This window comes from Rhea pennata, chromosome 4, assembly GCF_028389875.1.
Source record: "Rhea pennata isolate bPtePen1 chromosome 4, bPtePen1.pri, whole genome shotgun sequence".
Lineage (NCBI taxonomy): Eukaryota > Metazoa > Chordata > Aves > Rheiformes > Rheidae > Rhea > Rhea pennata.
The window spans coordinates 74,562,273-74,577,014 of NC_084666.1; the positions used below are offsets into that span (position 1 = coordinate 74,562,273).

The following is a 14,742-nucleotide window of genomic DNA, read 5'->3' on the forward strand; positions in this document are numbered from 1 at the left end:
AGCCCCCCTCCTGCTCCCGCGTCCCCGCAGCGGTCCGGGTGGCGCGGGAGCGCTCGGGCCGGGCTGCGGGCACCGCAGCCCCGCAAGGCGCCGGCGGCCGAGCTCTGGCTCCCGCACAGTTATTTGCCAACAGCTACGCTGGCAAACCATGGTTGTCTGACTTCTCTTTCAAGGGACGAAGTTAGGCTCGCCTAAAGCAGGCAGGGATGCCAGAGCTTAGCAAGCCGCGCTGTGTTAGAAGAGGTAAGTGCTGATGGAGCTTGTGGCTTGGAAACAAGATGCGGTTTTATGCCCCAGAGAGCTGTTGTGGGTAGCAAGCTTCACCAGCGTGTCCTGCGCTTCAAAACCGGGTTGTCACCTCCTTTTGTTTCTAATCTGTTTAAGTAAAAGCAAGCAAATCTGGTTTGTCGTGCTGAGGCAGAAGCAGCGCCTTGAAGTTAGCGCGTGCACAAGGAGAGGTGGAATCTCACGGCAAAGCGTTACCCGTTTACCTGCGCTTCAGGGAGAAGGAAATTGGCTGGTAGTAGAACGCACATTGCGTTGGAGGATATTCCTGTATCTTTTGAAAAATAAAAAATAACTAGTCCGTACTGTGTTTTTAATTGTCATTTTAAAGTTGTGAGGCATCAGATGCAACAGAGCAGCACTTCAGATCGGAAAAGTGCCAAGAGCTGTAACACTTCTCCCACTGAAGATCATGGGGATTTTATCTCTGTGGAAGCAGGTAGGCAGTTAAATTGTGTGCTTCTGGAAGCAGTTTTGACCTGAGGAGACTGGGGTAGTTGTGTGCACCTTGTGAGTTAATTAGTTGGCTCTGGATCCAAAGAGTTTACCAAGACCTGGAAGCTGACTAGAATGAAAACCTCTTTTCCTCAAGGTGCGCTGAGCCCTGGGGGAGCACGCGCTCTCCTTCCTCCTCAGTTGCGCCAGTTCTGGTGTTCATCCACTCCTGTAGTGAGCTGAGTGAGGGAGTGAACCACCAGGAAGGTGATACCGCCAGAAAGGCGAGGAGGTGTCTGGCCAGCGTGACTCCTGGAGGATCTCGGCGCAGGCCGGTGCCGGGGGAAGGGCCGCGCGTGGCCGGGGACAGCGAGCTCGCTTGCTCGCTCGCTCGGGCGCTGTGGAGGGCCCCCCTCATCGGAGCTCGCCTCGAGCTTTGGAGCCGTTTCCACTTCGGAGCGGGCTCCACTTGAGCGTGGCTCACTCTCCCTGGCGCCCGCCGACGCCGGCTCGGAAGTAGTTGTGCAAACGGCGGTTCTGCTGGCTGGCAGCTCGTTCGCCCGCTGCCCCAAAAGACCTTGAGAGGCAGACTTTTGTCTCAGGCTTGGTCTTTTATATGGGATTGCTTTCTAGCACATCCTTTGGATCTTGTATCTGAGATTCATTACTGGCAAAACAAATAACCATTTACTGTAAGGCCTGTGTTTCATGCTGGCTGAGGTCACATGAGACAAACTGTAGAGCTTGCGGGCATGGTGGTGATGTTGGCGTTGCTGCGTAGTCAGTCTTGCTTTGTATTTCTTTTTTCCCCTTTCTTAGTGTATCTTAACAATTGTTACTCACAGGGAGGGAATTACATAAAATTAAGTGGCTGCTGCTTGAAGGCTCGTTAAAGAACTTTACTGTCTGTAAAATAAACCTGTAGCGGGTATGGTTGGAAAAGCTGCTGCTTTTTGACCCCTTGAGAAAGGGTTTCCAATGCGTCGGACGATGCTGGGAATCAGTGGAAGAAAGAGATCTGTTGAAAAAAATGCACGGTCTGCAGCAAAATAAAAACATGTTTCAGCTGCACAGTTGAAGACCACCCATGCTGACAGTCCGCTCTCATGACGATGCCCGTTTAACTGATTTGGATCACGAATGTGTTGACCCAGTGTTCATACTTGTTCTGATGCACACAATCCAGAAGAGGTGGTAGGAAGCAATCGTTGCTTCTGCTTTAAAGCAGCTTCGTCTGTGCGTCCTCTGGAGCATGCGGCTGGAGTAAGCTGGGTTGGTACTAGAGGTGCCTTTTGATCTATTTTGTGATTCAGAACATTTAAACATCCTTGGGAGAGAATCTCCTTGGCGTCCGGTATTCCTCAGAATGAGAAAACCGCTAAGAGTTTGTGCGTGTGAGGTTTCATCTCCAAGAGAATCCAGGCTTCACGTTTTGGCAGCCTTTTTTCGGTACGCTGCAGAGCATAATTGCATCCATAACCAACATTAGCAGAAGCCTGTTTATACTCTGTGTTGTCTCTGTTGCTAACCAGCTTATTTCAGAGAGCTGCTCCGTGTGTGCACGCGTCTCATACATGCCTACAGTGTGAAGGGGAAGGATTTTTAACAACACAGAAATGTAGGTAGTAAATTGCTCTTGAGAATATGTTAGCGTGCCATCCTTAGCATTACTTATGTATGGGTAGGAGAGTTTATCTAATATGCAAGATCTCCGCCTGCTCTGAGCTGGTGAAGCACATGTGGGTGAAGTGAGGGCAGAACGATAGTTTTGAGTCTGATTTTTGTCCTACCCATTTTCGAACAAATCTTTCATGCATAGATGGTTTTGTGGTCTTCACTACAATCAAATGGCAAAAGCCTGTGCAGTTAACATTAAAAAAACCACAACAAAAGTACGTTAGAAAAGATTATATATATGTGTGTGTGTGTGTGTGTGTACGTGTATGTATGTATAAAACGTACAGTATTCAGAGGATGATAGCTGTAAAGGTAAGCCCTATTTTTTAGTTAACAAGTTTAGGTAACACTGCAGGTAAACTTTGCTGTGGCAAAGTTCTCGTTAGGGTATACAGACAGCCGACAGCGTGGTAAGCGGTGCAGAGCACGGGATCGCCCTTCTCGTCTGTGCTGAGCTGCTGGCCTGCCTGAGGAGTTCGGTCTGAAATGAAGCAAAGAGCAGTAGCTGCTGTACTTCATCTGCACACAAACATCGCAAACTGCTTTTTCAATGTAGCGAAAATACCAGGTGGCCCAGGGAAGAGGCACGCTGTGCCAGTTCCCTGACTGAGCTGCCTCTGTGTTTTCAGAGAACGATTTCACCTGGGCTGAGCAGTGCAGCGAAGGACGTGGCTTGTTTTACGTGCGGGACGTCAGAGAGGGGATTCAAACGGGCTCTGACAGCAGAGGCATGCAAATAAGCAGCCGGGTGGAAGTTACCGAGATGCGAATGAACAGAAAGGTCTGCAGCACCTTAATGCCTGCCTGAAAGGCAGTCCAGATCCGTTCCGGTTAACGTCTGCTTCCAGACCCCCTTTCGTCCTCCTTGCACGAGCCGTGTGCTGTCACTGCTGCTGGCTTTATTTGAGCCCGCACGTTTCAGCAGCGACTCTGACTTCTGAATTAATGTACGGCCAACTCTGTCTTGAGGAGATTTTTTCGACAGCGCCTGCTTGAAACCATTCTGCGCTGGCCTCCTGATGAGGCAAGCTATTGGAAACACGAGGAGAGGGCTTCAGCCTCCCAGCTCCGCGTGTGCGAGCGGTGCTGTGCGCAGTTCCGCGGCTCCCTTCAGCACGTGCGGCAGACCGAGATTAAAAAAAAAGTGCATTGTAATTTGTATCTAATAGCTTAGAAAAAAATCATAAAGCCTCCTCTGGTTTTTAGGGGATAAGGCCAAATCCCATCACATTGTGAAAGCAGCCATATCGTGTGCCACTCTAGCACCTACGGGGAGAGGATCACACAAAAAATTCTTTCACTGTCCAATTCCTAATTAGATGCTTCAACTGTCAATTCATGTTTTCCTCCTTTAACATAAGGCAAGCTACCTTTTCTGTGGTTGAATTATTGTACAAGAGACAACATTTAACTTCGTTAGTAGAAGGATGCTATAGAGGAAAGCAAAATATTCCTGATCTGGTCAGCTGCATTAGGTTACAATATAAATGGTAATTCCTGCATAAGTCTAGCTATTGATTTGCTTATGACCTAATGAAGTGGCATGGGTATTAAGGTCTTTATTACTAGACTTAAAGTTCATTAACATTTTTCACCCAATATGTCATATTTTTATGTGTGTGTGTATATATTTATATATATATTTGCTTTATGTAAGCATACATTGGCTTTCTGGATACAGTATTTTTATTATTATATACTGAGTGTTATGTGCATCCAACTGAGCAGAAAGGGAGGTGCTAGAATCTGTAGGAATTTACTGACAAATCTTTCTGAAATAATTTCCTCAACTGTATTTACCCAGAAGCAAAACGATTATGGCAGCGCTGTCTGAGATGACTCTAAATTGTATGTTCTTCCCTGTGTCTTTCTCTGGGAAATGCACTTGCATATGTCAGAGATTTCCAAAGTGTTGGACCTACAGTAGATGCTAAATGAACGTGCCTGATTTTTTGTCCCAAAAAAGCTTTTAAAATGTGTGGTACATCTATTTTATACGTGTGTGTGTGTGTGTGTGTGTGTGTATATATATGCACACACACATACATATATATAGATATATATAAAAATCTTTTTTTAACCTTTGCACTTGCCTGCATAGAGACTTCTTCTTGGCTGAGATCACTAGCAGCGAGAAGAAGGAAGTGGATGAGTTTATGGAGGCACAGAAGGGAGATACTGGATGCAGGTTAAAACTTTGGGTCTTACTGGTTTGAGTTACTATGTCAAAATTATGTTGAGCTGAAAGACAGTTTTCAGACAAGTGTACAGACAGCTTTTCAGACAGCTATACTTAACAGCACTTTGGGCGTATTATCCTGAAGCATTATCTTTTGTTAACCTTGGGATGGCATGTCTTTGCAAAATATTATTCAGCCTTTTTGAGCCAGTTGTGCAGCTTGGTGAAACGGAAAATTCATGCATTGCAAAAAGTAGAAAAAGATGAGAATGTGACTGTGTCTCACCGTTTTAAAAGCATGTTGGATGTTCTTTGGTACATGAGAGAGGCTTAAAATGATATTAACAATAGTTTCTTTATTTTCCTTTAACTGAGATGTATTTAATGGCTTTGCTTTATTCTTATCCTCTTTTCCCCCAAACATCTTAAAAATGAACACATTCTGAAATACCTGTTATGTGCATTTTAAGGGCTGTGATGGTCCTCATCGAAGTAATGGTTGATGTTATCTTGGTCAGACTGTTAAGCCTTTTTCTTTGTTTTTAAGCTTGCAAGCGAGGAAGTCACCTGTTGAATTTGCATAGTAAGTTTTTAAAGGCTAATTTATCAGCCCGATTCCTACTCCCAAATGTCATACAGGTATAACTTTACAGCTGTCGCTCAAATTAAATTATTGGCCATATAGCAGGCATGAACCATGCTACACACTGTGTCTAGTTGTCCTTTGGAATATTTGTGGGTAAGTGCTGTAAATTATAAAGGTGATTGTTTCCTCTGCCTGTTTTTCTTTTGTTGTTGTTGTTGTTGTTTTAATAGTTTTCCGTCTTTTTTGACAAGATTTCTTTCCAAGTTACACCCATTCTTTTAACCCCTCCGGAGCGCGTGGGCCTTCATCAGTGCAGGAGCTGTGCCGGAGCCGGGGGCCAGCCGTGAGCAGCAGCGCTAGGTGGGCGAGCACGCGCTCCGGCGTCGCGCTCCCGTGGGGAACGGCGCGGAGCACCACGCTTCCTCGGTCGCGGACCTCGTGCGAAGGCTGTTGTCATCGCTGGGAGCTGGGCCCTAACTTGAGTAAAACCAGGCTGTTTTTGCCACATACTTTAGTATTAATGAAGGGAGGGTTGTTGTGAAGCGCAACATGAGTTTGGGTGGGAGTGTTAGCATTAAAACCAAAAAACCAGCATATCTGTATGTTCCCCGATCACACAAGAGCTGACGTCAGGCTTGGGCGAGATTTGTGAGGGGTGAAACGGCGTTCAGGGGAGCCTGCGTCGTTCCCAGGCTGAAACAGAGGACGCGTGTGGCATGCTCGCCTAGCGGGAGGTTGTGCAAATGGCAGTGTCAGCCAGCAAATATGCACAGCGGTTAAGCCTGCTCGCCTGCAGGGAGTACGTTACGGTGCTCCCTGCAGAGGCTGTGAAACTGCTCGCAGGGAGAGAAAACAACGTTGTGATATTTGATGTTCTAAACCCACAATCGTTCAGAAGAGCTGGTTTCCTTTCAGTGCTTTCCTTGGCTCCAGGGCTTTTTAACTCTCCTTTGGGCGATGCTGTATTTCTCCTCTCCCTGAATTTTTCTCCAAACTGGCAAGGGCGATCCTTGCTGCTGGGTGGCAGCTGCGGTTTAATGGCAGTTTGGAGGCAGCAGCAAAGCTGTGCAGCGAAACGAGGCGCAGAATACTTCGGGGGCAGGCGGATCACTGCGTCACGGGAGCCGTGGCCCCTGCGCGCGACAGGCGATGCAGGGACCCCGCTGCGGCCCCCCGCCCCTGTGCTGCGGGACTCGGGGGGCCGCAGAGCCCAAACCTGGGCTGCGAGGCTGGGATGTGCGCGTGAGACGAGTCGGACAGCCCTGCCGGATTCCCTCGGCCTTTTGGCGTGAAAATCACGCTCTGCTTATGCCTGGAACAGTCTGTGGTTTGAGTGTGTGAAGCAACCGTTCCACTGTGTGTTTGGTACAGGTGTTGCAGGAGTGCCTTTGTGGGCAGCGGTTTTGTTTACGCTTTGCACGTTTAATTGCTGGTGGCAAGGTCCGTCAGTGTTTGGGTGCAGTGGTGCAACGCCGTAGCAGAGCACAGATGAAGAACGCCTAAAGAGCCTGCGCTCCTGGGAGGGAGTCTCCAGCAGGGCAAAGATCTCCTAGAGTAACCTCAATAATTGCACTGGAGAGAAAACTTTTAACATAGGACAGAAAACAGACGTGGGCATCCCTCATAACTTGTTCTGTATCTTGAGAGTGGCGTGTATTTTGGGGGCACGTGCCGGTGTATTTTAAAAAATAAAAAGCGAAGCCCTGGCACTGCTGGTGCGGGCTTCGGCAGCGCCCGTTCGCTGTGGGCGCCTGCTTGCTCTGAAGTTCTGTGCCGCGCCGTAGGAAGCCGTTCCTGCGAAGCCACAGACCTGCAAACCGTAGCAGGCCGTCGCTGAGCGGTGCTCTCTGGGGCTGCAGCAAGCCCTCCTTCGCCGCGGACGTTCGCTGCGCGTGCACCTGGCTCCATTTCAAAGCCTCCTCGGCGTTTCCAAAGGACCGTAACGAAGGCGTGTGAATTCCTGGGCAAGGATGAGAGAGCTCCAGACTGGGTGCTGTAGATGTTCTCTGAGTCTAACCTTGACTGAATTTCACTTTTGTCATCAGTTATCCCCTTATAAAACTTAAATTTCTGGAATGAGAGAAGCAAACTGGATTTGATTTTTTTTTTTTTTTTTTTTTTTTGGGTCACTCTAGTGTAGGGAGAATTTGGGTGCTTAGTCTAGGCCAGGGACTTGATTTGTGTGTCTTCTGCAGGCAGGGTTTTTACCACGGTCCTGTCAGAGGCTGCATCAGGCGGGAGCGTTTCTAAAGCAAAATGTTAGTCAAACACTGCTTTTTTGCACAACAAGAGGTGAATTTCTGTGTCTGCTGTTCGCAGTTTATGAAATTGAGAAGTAAATTCAATGGTTGAACTGCAGGGTTAAGTTTATGAAGCTAAAACAAAAAGGGGGAGGGGGAATGAAAGATCCCTTTTCTGCCCCGTGCGTTGTACCGATGTCTGTCGCAGTGACAGAAGACTCCTGCTTTTCCCTGTCCCTCTGGCCGCCTCCTGCCTGCTTTGGGGACCTCGTGCCAGCTTTGCCGCAACCAAGCCTCTTGCTTTCGCTCCAGCGACTGGTTTGGCCTGGTCTCTGCTTCTGGCTTATCTTGGGCTGAGAAAGGTGAGAAGCAAATAGGCATGCATTATTTTCTGAAGAAGAGTCAAATCCTTGTCATATGAGCGCAGCCTTGATGAGAGGTTCATGTGGACACAGGCAGATGAGGCTGGGGGAAGAAGGCTGCCTCGTGTGCTCTTCCCCCTCCAAAGTAAACAGCGTGGCATATGGGAAACAGATGAGTGACCTTTCTGCGAGAGCGCTCCGAACACTTTGGGGCTTCGTTGAAAGTGTTTGCCTGCTTTGCTGTTTACCTTGCCTGGGGAAGATCCTTCTGATCATGTGCTGTGGCTTGCTGCCCTCTTCCTTTAATTTGGGGAGCGTCTTCCTGGTCTTGCCCGTTCAGATATTGCACTGATAGCTGAATGTTTCCATCGACTTTCTTATTTATAGGCAAGAGGTTGGTCCTGGCTGCTGATAATACCTGCTCAGCTACTTGGTTGTTTCTCATTTTGATTTTTTTTTTTTTTTTTTTTTGACGACACTGATTAGGAAAGGAACCACTATGTATACAAGACTCGTATTTTCCCAGCAGTGCGTAGCGGGGCTAGCAAATGCAAAGCGAATCTACAGAAGTAAGCTGGTGTTTTGTGCACGGCCGGGTGGTGCCTGGGAGCAGCGCTGCACCCTGTTGCCGCCGGTTCCCTGGGCCTCAGCGGTGCTGCCGGGCTGGCCCGGCCCGCGAGCCGCTTCCCGCAGAGCGCCCGGGCCAGGAGTCGCCTCTTCCAGGCCCCTCCGCACCGCTCGTCGGTGCAGCGCAGGATGCTGATGCCGCGGGAAGGGGGCCTATTCTGCCAGGAGCTGCTCAAGTGGTTTTGCTGATATATTAAAAGCAGATTCATGTGTTTGCACCAGCTGTAATATCTGCTCTTTGTTATATAACTGGCAAATATTAGCGTTGCTTTTCCTTTGGCCTCTTCCCCAGAGCTTCGCCCAGTCCAAGGCAGCTGCGGGCGCTCCCGCGGCTGTGCCCCGGCCCGCGGGGCTGGCCGGCTGCCAGGCCCGGCAGGGAGCCCCAGCCCCTGCGAGGCGGCCGGGGAGTCCCTCCTGCCGCAGCCCCCCGGGCTCCGGGGCAGCAGGCTGCACTCGGTGCCTTCCTGCGGGACGGCGCGGGCACGAGCTGTAGTTGTATTGCTCTAATTTATTTCTTTTTTTAAGTGGTAGTTGATGTTCACGTGACTCCAGGAGCTGGAGTGCAAAGAACTGCTTCACAGTGCCACCCCTTCGCACCACCCCTACCTTGCCTTCTCCAAGCTTTGTGTTTTAGTCTAGCTTCTTTTCCTGCCAAGTACACCTTGGTGGGCAGAAAGAAGAAGGCAAGTCGTGAAATGGGTGAAATCCTGATAGTCGAATGAGCATTGTTTAAAGAGCTCTGTTTTTCTGTGGTTGATAGGTTATTTGGAGACACTTTCCTTCTTTCTCAAGTTTCTTAGACTACATCCTCTCCTAAAGGCCTAAAACCACCAATATTGTAGAAATGCCTTATTAATACCTGATGTTCCTATGGGTTTTTAATTCTAATTAGCATTTTTTTTTAATTAACTGACTTCCTCAAAATGTACATAACCTTTGGTAATCAAATATTTGTCTCGTATCAATTGGTAAAAACAAAACAAACTTATGCTTCTTCTCTCCTTTTCATTGTAGCAAACGTTCCCTAGTGATGTCCATTGCGTTGAAGAAATTTTGAAGGTAGGTGTTCTTCTGGAATAACAAGTCTCTGTGCTTTTGTGCATTAAAATAGCAAGTGGGGAAAAAAATTACAGCTCTGCTGCTGGTCTACCAGCCAATGCTGCAGTTGTTAGAACTGGGTCTGTGGGTACACTACAGTGGAGAAGATAGCAAACCATTTCAGAAGCAGCTGGACTTGTAAGGCGAATCCTTCCCCCCAAATGTAAATACTGAATCTGGTAAGTCCAAGAGCAAGAGTGACAAGGCACCTGAGGCAGGAGAAGCAGCTGCAGTCACTCCATAGTCAGGTCAGAGCATTCCCATCTGTAAGTGCAAAAATTGCGCTTCCTCCAGAGAGGCTGGACTCACTGGCCTATCCACGCTGCTGGTTCCTGCCAGTCCTCCAAAGGTGGCCGTGCACACCTGTGCACACTTGCGTGCTTCCCACCCCTCAGCGCTGCTGTTGGACCGCTTCCCCTTCACGGTGATTTCAGTCCGTCCCTGCAAAACTCATCCAGCTCGTTCAAAACTGCTGCTGTAAGCTTCTCTCTGGGTTGGCTCCGTAAAGGATAGCACAGACTCCCAGCAGCCGAGTGTGAGTACATGCCACCAGTTCACTGCACGTGGTGTGAAAATGCACTTTGCTCTTCGAGCTGGTTCAGCTGATACTGAGAAGAGTCCCTTGAGGTCAAATACTACCTGGAAGTACTGAAGTCTTAACTGAGGTGTTTGTTGCTGTGATTCACTTCCTTGATGTTCCTTTAGGTTGCAAAATCCTGCTGCCTTTATCGCTCTCGGAAGTAGTCGCTGTGGCAGCGTTTTAGCTGGAAGCTAGTTGTGCGTGTTCGTTCCCCAGCAGGTGCCTGGCGCTTAGTGTGCAGCAGCAGCACTCCAGCCGGAAGGACCGCAGCCTCACGGGTTTTATGGGGCATCCTGTTTTCTCGCCTGTTAGTAATGCACTATACTATTTTTGTAGCATCCTTAAAGGAAGCATGTGCAACTACCTGAAGAGGCATAGTGCAGTGTGTTGAGGAGTTTATAGTCCGTTGGAGAGATTGCACAGCTGTTGTTCGAACTGCAGAAGGCAAGAGGAGAAAGGGGAAGACTAGAGTAATGATAACGTGACCAAATAGTTGCGTAGCTTAGCTGTGATGAGAGGCTGTTGCTAGTTTTTGCATATAGAAATCTCTATAGATTGCTCTAATGCCTGTTTGTAGGGCCAAAGGTAGCAATGTGGATTTTTTTTCCACTGTAAATCTTCTGTTTTTATTTTATTCCTGATTTCTTCTCTGAATTGCTAATTGAAAAGGAAATCAGAGACACTTCTGGGCTTTTCATAATTTTACCCTGATGAAAAAAGAGCACTTGTAAATTACGACACAGCAGAGATTTTCAAACTTTAGTGTATTTGGTGCAAAAGGTACAAAAAGAGCACTTTGCACAGATTCTTTAAGTTCTCTAAGCCCTCTACAAGCCTTGCAGTGCATGCTCCTTGCGAGTTTTGTTCGACATCAGTATAATCCCTAAGTTGGTGAAGTCAGCAAAGTCTCCGTACTGTTTACTTAACATGTTCCCTTTTTTTCTGGCAGTTGGCAGGGAAAGGTTGTGGTGGCAGCCGCTTTGGATGGTGGGTGCATGTGCTAAGTACAGAAGAGATTCTGGGCTGGGGAGGAAATCTTGAGAAAAGTATTCCTGAAAAGGGAGTGGAAGTGGCAGGTCCTGTGAATTCATTTAATCCTTGAAGTGAATATTATGCTCTTCTGGATTTAAAATTTGGGGATTAAGAGCCAAGAAAAAGCTTTCTTCCATGAGGTTCTTTTAACTTCCTTGGGGAAGCTGGGAAGCCCCAGCTTCCCCTAAGGCCTTGTCTAGAGTAACCCTCATTAAAGTATTTTAGCATATGTTAAAGGCAAAGATCCTTGTCTCTGCTAGACTTTTCAAATAGACTTTTCAAATTCATTGCAGTGCAAGCCAAGGTTTTAGCGCACTCTTCTAGGCTGGGCCGTAGTTGCAGAAGAGGCAAGTTGTAAGTTTATCTCACGTGCTGAGCTGTATCTCCTGACTCTGGTATTTGTGCTCTGCTCTCCGGTACCTGGTAGCGATGATGGGTGGAAGTAAGGGCAGGGGAATAAGGCAGAAGGATTCCTAAAAAAGTGATTTGCCAGGCGGTCTCTTGGGTTCGAAACTATGTGCTGGAGCTGTTTCCAAAACTTCTCCATTGGTGACAGGAAAATCCTTGAAACTAGCCAATATTTTAGCTAGAATAATAGAGGGAATGGCACGTGGTCAGAGCTCTCTGGCTGACCTCCTCGAGTTATGAAAGGCCTTTCAGAATGTTATTACTGTAATGGGATATAAGGACTTCCATAACAGGAAAGTCCTGTGCTTTTAAAAAACCAAGAGCTACTCATATATGGGCTCTATTTACTTTTCCCTGTATTAACCATGAGAGCTGTAATTCTGAGGTCTAATCCTGCAAACCCTTAAAATAGATACTTTGCTTTATGCAAGCTTCCTTTGGATTTCTCTTACTTGGGCAGTGCAAGGATGCTTGCAGATGAGGGGCAAGTAGTTCTGTATTCGCCATGCTGCGACTGCTGTGCTCAAAGGAAAACTTTTCACTGCAGTACAGTCTTTTGTGTTTATTTTTGGGTCTGCAAGGTTTTTTTTCAGTAGATTTGTATCAATCTTTTAAGTGTAAAATTTCACCTGCATGTATCAGGAAAAATATTATTTACCTCTTTTTTCAAATCCTTTCCAGGAAATGACCCACTCATGGCCACCTCCTTTGACAGCTATTCATACACCTAGTACAGCAGAGCCCTCAAAATTTCCATTTCCATCAAAGGTAAAATAATCTCTTTGGGGCATTCCTTTTAAGACGTTAGAAGAGAATTTTCCAGCTTCTGGGTGTATTTTTAGCTATCTTGTCTTTCTTTCCTAAGATAAAGGCAGTTAGGAGAGATTAGCCTTAAAAGTCATCAGATAAATTAAAGCACGATGGATTTCGAGTTATACAACTGCTGTTTGAAACCTTTTTACTAAGAAATTAGATCAGATTGGGCTTCTGAGTAATTATTTCTTGAGTGGGCTATATGATAGTGTAATTATCATTTACCTTTTTATTTTGTAAGTGAGGTTTAGATTTTTAGAGTTGTAACGTTTTTCAGGCAAAGGATTATTTACATATTTGTTAGCATGGTGGGCACCAAATTTAACTGCTTTTCAAAAACCTTTTAAAGAACTCCTCTCTGTTGCAGCATAAAGAATGTTTTATCTTTCTTGTCAACACAAATATCTGCCAAATGTGTTAAACAGAAATGCTTGGCAGCTCTTTTTAAAATTTTATATTTCTTCAAAAATAAATGTGCCACTAGTACACTAACAACATACTTCTGATGGCAGCAGCACGCATCATTTCTATCCATGCTAAACTATATCAGGCCATCTTAGTCTCTGACATTTCAAAATCAGACTTTGACAAGGTAGACTTTTATTACAGTAACACATTGAAAACAAATCATCATTATGCAGCTATTAAAACAGGTTTCATTTATTCTCAATTTTCACTTTGTCCTTTTCTTGTTTGTGTGTGTGTTTTTTTTTTTTTTTTAAGGACTCACAGCATGTTGGATCTGTAGCACAGAATCAGAGTAAGTAGAAATCCAAAGAAAACTCACTGTTACGTAAAAGAGTTCACAGATAGTTTTGTTACTTTGTTATATATTGTATGTTGAGGAGAATATCAAATGTTTAAATTGATTGAGGAGCCCAATTTTATGTGCTTTTTTGAAAAAGGATGAATTTAGACAGTGTTTAAAAGGTGGTATACATTCATTAAATAGAAATTAAGACAGAGAACAAACTGTATTTCATTAAGACACCCTGTCTGGAATGATGAATAATCTCAATGGCAAATGATTATATCCTCAAAGAATGACTTTATAATCTGACACGCAAAGACAATAGAGTAAAATATGATACAAGTGAGACAAATAAAACCAATGGATTCATTTTTAATTTACAGAACAGTATGATGCACCTTCAAAAACGCTGCCTAATTCTCAACCGAGAACATCGTAAGTAACCAGACTCAGTTTTCATGCTTTGTTATGCAGTACCTTAAAGAAACTGGAATGAATTAAAAATTTTACTAGATGTTTCCAAGCTGCAGGTATAAAATTTGTTAAAATTAGAGGTGAGATTTTAAAGAGATCTTCTTAAGGTATTACTATCTTGAATCATTTTCTTCATATTGTTCAAGGAAAATTTTTGTGAAAAGAGTTATTCTTTGTTTTACTTTTATTAAAAAAAAGAAAAAAACTTGTTATCTTTCTAAAAACCTCAGTTTAAATTTCTTTCTTTAAAAATCAAGGTGAATATTTTTGTTAAAACTAAGTTTTAAAACCTTGGTTCTCTAATAATGTTAGCCATGGGCAGAGCTGCTGAACTGAATTTTCTCTAGCTTCTCTGGCACTTTATGTATTTCTTCTTTTCCCTCTCGTTTTATGTTTTCTCTGAGAAGCAAGTGCCTTATAATTTGAGTCTCAACATGAGACTGCTTATGAACTGCTTATACATGTTTATGTATAATCGGTATGACAGTTTCACAAAGCACAGTTTCACTTCGCCGGTATAACCTTATTGGCCTGTGCAACTATTATAGCTAGATGGGAACTGCTAGTGGATACAAGTCAGAGAGTGCAAGAAGAATGGGCATTTTCAGGCAGAAAGGGGAGGAGGAGATGGAAATTTCACCTTCCCAAATAAATAATGGTAAGAAACCTTCTTTGCTAGGTTTTTTTCACCTTTTTTTTTTTTTTTTTTTTTTTCTTTTTCATTAGGACTCGCTTATTCTTTAGAGTGTGTACCAAATGGGATGTGATTTCGCAAGGGTGCTGTCATGCCACCAAGAAAGAGCTGGTTTGCAGACTGGAAAATGCTTTTTTCTAAGTTTTCCAAATTCTTGCTGTGATACTTTGGTTTAAAAGAGCTAACACTTTATATTGCCCCTGGCTCTTACCATTGTGTCACAGATGTGCTGAGGCCTGTTGGTGGTAATGGAGCAATTCAGAGTTACTCCGTGGCTCCAGTCCTGTGGAGCATGCTGTGAGACTGTGGGGTTTGGATCTGGGTGGGCGGAGATTAATTCTGTACTGGGAAATTGCAGCAAATGGTTCTTCTGTTCGTTACAGTAAACGAAGTTGGGAGGGCAGCAGCAAGTTAGGGGGTCTTCGAGGTTTTCAAAAGCTCGGGCTGTGGAACTGACTTTTCCTACCGAAGGAATTTTGAGTGTAGACCATGGCATAACAT

The 14,742-nt window shown here is 45.4% G+C and overlaps 1 protein-coding gene across 5 annotated transcripts in view; it reads left to right on the forward strand.

Annotated features, from left to right (window-relative positions):
- The window catches only part of AFF1 (ALF transcription elongation factor 1), a 116,708-nt gene that overhangs the window by 68,560 nt on the left and 33,406 nt on the right, over positions 1–14,742 (forward strand). For all 5 annotated transcript variants that reach the window (XM_062574329.1, XM_062574325.1, XM_062574328.1 and 2 more), the window contains exons 4-7: positions 9,406–9,450; positions 12,191–12,277; positions 13,046–13,082; positions 13,457–13,508. In XM_062574329.1, coding sequence (XP_062430313.1) covers positions 9,406–9,450; positions 12,191–12,277; positions 13,046–13,082; positions 13,457–13,508 — 221 coding nt within the window. The remainder of the gene's footprint in view (positions 1–9,405; positions 9,451–12,190; positions 12,278–13,045; positions 13,083–13,456; positions 13,509–14,742) is intronic.